Genomic DNA, 6,194 nt, shown 5'->3' with positions numbered 1-6,194 from the left:
TTTTTTTTTTTTTTTTTTGGGGGGGGATAAGTTAAATATCTTGCAAATGTAAGTTCCAAATGTCAGTCTTTGTAATTAAATTCAAACTCCTCCTTTATGCCAGATAAGGAACCACAAAGAATTTCTTCAATATGAAAACGTGCAAAGTACATCACAAACATAATGAAATTGAACTATGCACATGCAACTTCACCTTGCCCAATTCTTATAAGCTCTTTCAACCCATGCGCATACCGCCTCATTCTAGGTCGATGTCCTTCCAAGTTGATCCTTTGACAGTATAATAAGGTTAAGAGATATAAGACAAGAACAATTGTGCGAGAAATTATCATATGTCAAAGAATGCAGAGGCTTGAATCAATCAGATAAAGGACAACTATTGCCCCTGTAAGGTATGCATACATACAGCACAGATAGTATTAAAATGATGATCCAAGCATCGTTCATATATCATATAAGATAACATCAAATCCAAACCTTTATCCTAGACTACTTCACAATTATATTTTTCTTATGTTGTACCATCTGACTATGGAAACATCCCCTCATAAAGAAAAAATGGTCTCAGCTTGTTTTTCATTTTAACAGCACAATCTACCACATGGAGTCAGCTGGAAGTTTCCTCTCAGTCCTCACTTAAAACAGTTCAAAGATTTTTCTGAAAATTAACTCAAGCCAATTCAAGTACTTAGGAAAACTGTATGATCAATTTAGGAAAATAAGCATACTCTGTCTCCATGTTAAGTTTGTTTCTGGTACTACCTCCTCTTGAAATCTCATACTCAGCCTGCCAGAAACAAAGTTTCAGTAAAACGAAGACAAGAAAACTTGGCAAATTCTGCAAGAGTGAATTTTCATTGTACGCTACGTTTTCAATACTTGAATAACAAAGTTTCACTTTCACATCACAAGAAACCACCAGAATGTTTAGATTTTCCTTAGAAAAAGTACAACCCCTATTTGATTACAGTTGTCATTGCTGAAGAGTCAAGACAATGCTACAAGGAAAAGCACTGCCTACATTTTTATAAGTTCACTATGTTAGCCCCAACCTTCTAGCTGTTTTCTCATACCTGTTGCTTGGCCTGATCAAATGCCTCCATCCATTTTCGAGCGTCTCCAGCCGAGCTGCAAGCAATCTTGAAGGGGAAAAAAAAAAAAACCAATCAATTGCTACTCATTAAAAAAAAAAAAGGAGATTCAAATATTTTTAGATTAATAAGCTGAATTGTTTTTTTGGCTTTCAATTTCTAAATGAAGTTCTCCAAAACTGAATAACATGAAACAACTTACTTCTCCCTTTTTCATCTCATCCAACCGATTGCAAAACCTTATAACATAAAAATCCTACCAAAAATAAAATTCATTAGCAGCATACACAGTCAAATAACATGAAAATCCATATTTACCAATGGTGAAGAGGACATATAATTTTTTTTTATCAATAAAGAAGTAAAAATTTCATTGATGGGAAGAAAAAGAGGCTGTGGTACACAGGGAGTATAGTACAGAACACTCAAACAGAGAAAAGAAAAAAACAAGTCAACAAAGAAACATGCTATCAAGAAAAGACAACAAATCAGAACCACAGGCAGGGGAAAAAGAGAGAGCCTGGTTCCATGCGAATAAGTTTCTCATGAAGAGGACATATAAATCTACGAGGTCCTTACTCCATGATTGACTCTTTGACGCCCTAGCTCCTCCACCATAAGTGTGGGCCCTACAACACCCCTCCTAATGGGTTTCTGCACCAAGAAAATATGAGCATAAAGTTCAAGTATCAAAAAAAAAAAAAAAAAGTTGAAGAAGAAGATCTTACTTGTGGCAGTGGGACCAATGCTATAAATAAACAATGGCAATATTATGTCTCTATACAAAATAGTATGATGATTTTCTCCCTCTTTCTCATGTATGACAATTTTAAGTTCATAATTGTATTCAACAACCAAGAATTATTTAATAAGGAGAGAAAAGCTTTTTATTAAGTGGATATTAAAAAAAAAAGAGACAGACAAAACAAAAACAAATGCAAAACCAGCTATTTGCAAAGGCCTGGCCAAGTCAAAAACACAGAAGCAACATCCAAAGAGAAAACTAAAGCAAGATACCTATCCAAAAAAAGAAAAAGAAAAAAAGAAGCAAGATGTAAATCCTAATTGAATCCTCTAAAATGAGAGTGGCTTCTTTGCAAGATAATAAGAATCATAATTATATTTGTTAAAGATGAGTAGTAAATTTCTCCTTTTTCTTTATGGTGTCAACACAGTGCAGATTGTTTAACTTGACATTATCATTGGGGTTTTTTCACAATTATTAGTTCCACACTAATACACACTACTCTAAGTTAGATTAAGTTGATAAGAACTACTTTTGAGAGGGAGATTTAAGTAGTGAAACTGAAGTATTCTTTCTTAAGATCAATTTATGATTGGGGTGGCTACAAGTTTACAGGCCTCTAACTTTTAGGAGATTTTTGAACTTCTGAGTCATAGACTTTTTTTTTTTCTTTTCTTTTTTGGATATGTCTCTTGTATAAATCCACTATGTACTAAAGTTGAAAGCCCTTTTTTGCACTTTCTTAATGAATTTTATTAATTGTCAAATAATTGTAAAAAAATTAGGGCATATATCAAGCATTAGAGATATTTGAATCTTTTTTGCAGTTAACCGACTGAATAAAAAATTAACTGCAAAAAAATTTAAGGTCAATTATAAGAGTTCTTTTTTTGGGGGGGCTCTTTGCAATTTTAGAAGCTCATGAGCAGATAAAGTAGAAAAGAACAATTTGGGGAGAGAATAACTTTTAGAAGCGTGGCCCCTGTTTATGTGGTTACAAAACAAAATGACAAACCCTCATAGTCCCAAATCTCCTTTAGATTGCAGCTACTTGAAGAACAAGAGAAAAGGAGAGAGAGAGAGAGAGAGAAGAAGAAGAAGAAAATAATGAGGAAAAGAGGAAGTGATCTATAGAAAATTTGACACAAAAAAGGGTGTTGTTAACTTGTTATATTTTGAGAAATGTTTTTGATAACATTGATAATGAGGTGATTATGCAAGGTTTTCAACATATGAAAAGTGAAAACTTCACAAGAACAATAAGGTGTTATTGGTTTGACCAGTTTGATTCAACTTATTTTCATCCTAAAAGGGAATATACTGTTTTTTAAACTGTAGTTTTGCACAATAACTCTCTAAGTTTTTCTTTTTAATTATTTGTAATTCCTTTGGATACTTTTTGTTCATCATCATGAACATGAAGTAATTCTCTTTTTCAATAAAACTTTATTACTAACTTATCAAAAAAAAATTTATTCAAATGCACATACAAACAATGCGTCTAAGTCTTAAGTCTTGTCTTTTATCTACTTAGAGTTTGCATTGCCACTGAGAACAACCCTTCTAATGCAGCTTAAATTGTACAATCAAATAGGCACTCCAGCTCCAATTTCAACATTTCATACACATCTATGATCTCTATCATAGTTTGTCAACAACTAAATTCCCACACACGCAAGTTTCCCTAAATCAAAATTCAAACATTTAAGCAAAAAAAAAAAAAAGTAAAAAAAGAAAAGAGAAGTCCTACGTGCACAACATTTTCATAACAAATCATTGGTTATAGGCTGTAAGTTGTTATTGATTCTAATTTAAATCTACAACTTAAATTACTTTTTTGCCCACTCATGTAAAACCCAATACCAATCAGCTACTTAAAATTTGTAAGATTTGTTGTGAAAGTGTTATAAGAATATTGTGAACATAGCATTTCTCGAAAGAAAAAGCAGCATATGGGTATGAGCATAAATTGCCTAACCCGTCAAGGGTGAATTCCCAGGGATTAGCTGACAACTGGTTCTAGCGTATGAGCTCGGTTGCCCGTACGAGTCCAAAGACTCTTCTTTTATAAAAGTTACCTACGTTATCCCAGCAAAAAAAAAAAAAAAAAAAAAAGTAAACCAAAACAAATAAATCAAGAACCCCACTATTCTTCACTCAACTTTGCTAAAAATTCAAAAACCCCACCTCAAAAAAATCCCAAAAGAGAAGTTTTTAACCAAAGAAAGAGACTAAAGAATCCGAATTTCTTGTGCCCCTATATATATAGCTACAACATATAGATACATACAAACTATAGTATAAAGCAACAATAAAAGATAAGAGAGAGAGAGAGAGAGAGAGTTACAATGCCGGGAGTTGGTGAGGATCACGCTTGTACATCTCGACATACTTGCCCGAATGAATAGAAAGCGCAGGTGACAGTACTCGCGGCCGATCGAATTGACACCCAGATGGTAAACCCACCCGAAATACTCAAATCTTCCTTTCTCTTCTCCTCCGCTCCCACTTGACCCCTCCGATCGCTCACTCCCATTCTTCACTAACATTAGCGGCGGCTTCTCCATTCTATGAAATCAGCTTCCCCCAGATTACCAATGAATCCAAGAAAAGCCGATTCTAGAGGAGACAATAGAAGAAGAGCTGAAAATAAGAATCCCGATGAGATACGATCGATTCTTTGAAAGAGACGCTGTTGCGTTTTTCTCTCCTATCTTGCTCTAGCAGTCTTCGTTTATGTTGTCTCGTCTTTGTTTTTTGTTTTTTACGTTTTTCAATGCTGCTCAATTTTATTGTTTATTGTTTTTAGTTTTTAGTTTTTAGTTTTTAGTTTTTTTTTTCTTGGGCGAGTGCCATCGTTAATGAGTCCCGTACATAGCCACGTGGCTTTGTTGGTTTCAAACTCAGTTACTTCTGTTGAAATTTTCGTTCACAAAATTAAACTCTATCCTTTTTTTTTTTTTAAAAAGAAACAACTCCATTGTTAGTATTCTCCAAATATATATATATATATATATATATTATTGTTAGTAGCACTAGAAACAAATCGATGTCTTTACTTGACCTAATCGGAGTCATTATCGTGCACTGAACTTAAGGGTGGTAAAATTAAACATGATCTATAGACTTGACACAACATGACATGAAATTAGCAGGTTATGGATTAAAACTTAATAGGTTCGTGTCATATTCAGATAAATACAATTGACCCATTTAATATATGGGTTGGGTTAGTATTCAATCTATGGAACCCATTTAATTAAATGATATTTTATTAATATACCCTTCAACCCCTAAGTATATAAACTTATTAGTTGTTGTGATTTATTTTATTTGACATATTGCGATTGATTATTTGTAATATTGAGATATGCTTTAGTTTTAAATGCTTATTTGTGATATAGTTACTCGTTAATTCTGAATTTTATATTAAAAATATTTATTTGTTTGTTTTTCCATTTTAATAAAATCTAATAAACAAGCTGACACGACTAGCCCATTTGATAAATGAGTCGTTTTAGGGTTGAGAAATCTTAATTCTTTGAATAAACATGTCAGGTTAGTATTGATCTATATAGTCGGATACTCATGAGTTGATACGACACAAACCCGATACACGAATACGAATTGCCACCCCTAGCTGAACGTGATGAAAATCGTATCATAGTTAGGGCATTCGCATTAGTTTGTCTAAATTTTTTTTGTCTATTTTAGCATAAAAATCTACTTATTTTATTTTATACAAACACTTTATAAAAACACTTATATCAGTTTATGTATTAAACACTTTATTTTTTTAAATCATTTTTTATTATTTCATCTACCAACACACTCATCCTTTTCTGGACATTAAATAAAGTTAAGGGAAGAGAGAGAGAGAGAGAGAGAGAGAGCATCTAACGAGGGTGTGAGAAGGAGAGAAGGAGAGAGGAGAGAAAAAATATTTAAAAAATAAAATAAAAAACTACAATAATCATGTATATTTAGTAAGTTATTGCAGTAATAATATATATGTATAGTGTAATATAGGGCGGAACTACCTTTGGATCAGGGGGCAATGGTCCCCCCTAAATTTAAAAAAAAAATATTATTATATATATGCATATTATTTTTAGCAATTTTATTCTATAAAATTACATTTTATTTCCCTTTAATAATATCATTGATTATTTTAAGAGTAATGCTATACCTACAAACTTTTTATAACATTTTTACAAACATTTTTGATAGCAAATTCTTATTGGTTTGCATATGGACACACCACTTACATCATTTTTTACTTACCAATAACCACTTTACATAAGTAATTTATTAAAAAAAACCTGCAGCTCTAGTATTTTCCTCATTTTAGTGACCAT

At 32.3% G+C, this 6,194-nt stretch overlaps 1 protein-coding gene across 1 annotated transcript in view; it reads right to left on the bottom strand.

Moving 5' to 3' along the window:
• The window catches only part of LOC112035650 (protein ENHANCED DISEASE RESISTANCE 2), a 28,947-nt gene extending 24,332 nt beyond the window's left edge, over positions 1–4,615 (bottom strand). Inside the window, 7 exon segments of the mRNA XM_065781850.1 lie at positions 194–270; positions 729–787; positions 1,074–1,139; positions 1,294–1,347; positions 1,671–1,745; positions 4,189–4,235; positions 4,238–4,615. Coding sequence (XP_065637922.1) covers positions 194–270; positions 729–787; positions 1,074–1,139; positions 1,294–1,347; positions 1,671–1,745; positions 4,189–4,235; positions 4,238–4,403 — 544 coding nt within the window. The 5' untranslated portion in view covers positions 4,404–4,615.
• Between the last annotated feature and the right edge of the window lie 1,579 nt (positions 4,616–6,194).

Source organism: Quercus suber, unplaced genomic scaffold, assembly GCF_002906115.3.
Source record: "Quercus suber isolate HL8 unplaced genomic scaffold, Cork oak 2.0 scaffold_280, whole genome shotgun sequence".
NCBI lineage: Eukaryota > Viridiplantae > Streptophyta > Magnoliopsida > Fagales > Fagaceae > Quercus > Quercus suber.
The sequence above is the reverse complement of the archived record's forward strand: the minus strand, read 5'-3'. Positions and strand labels throughout refer to the sequence as shown.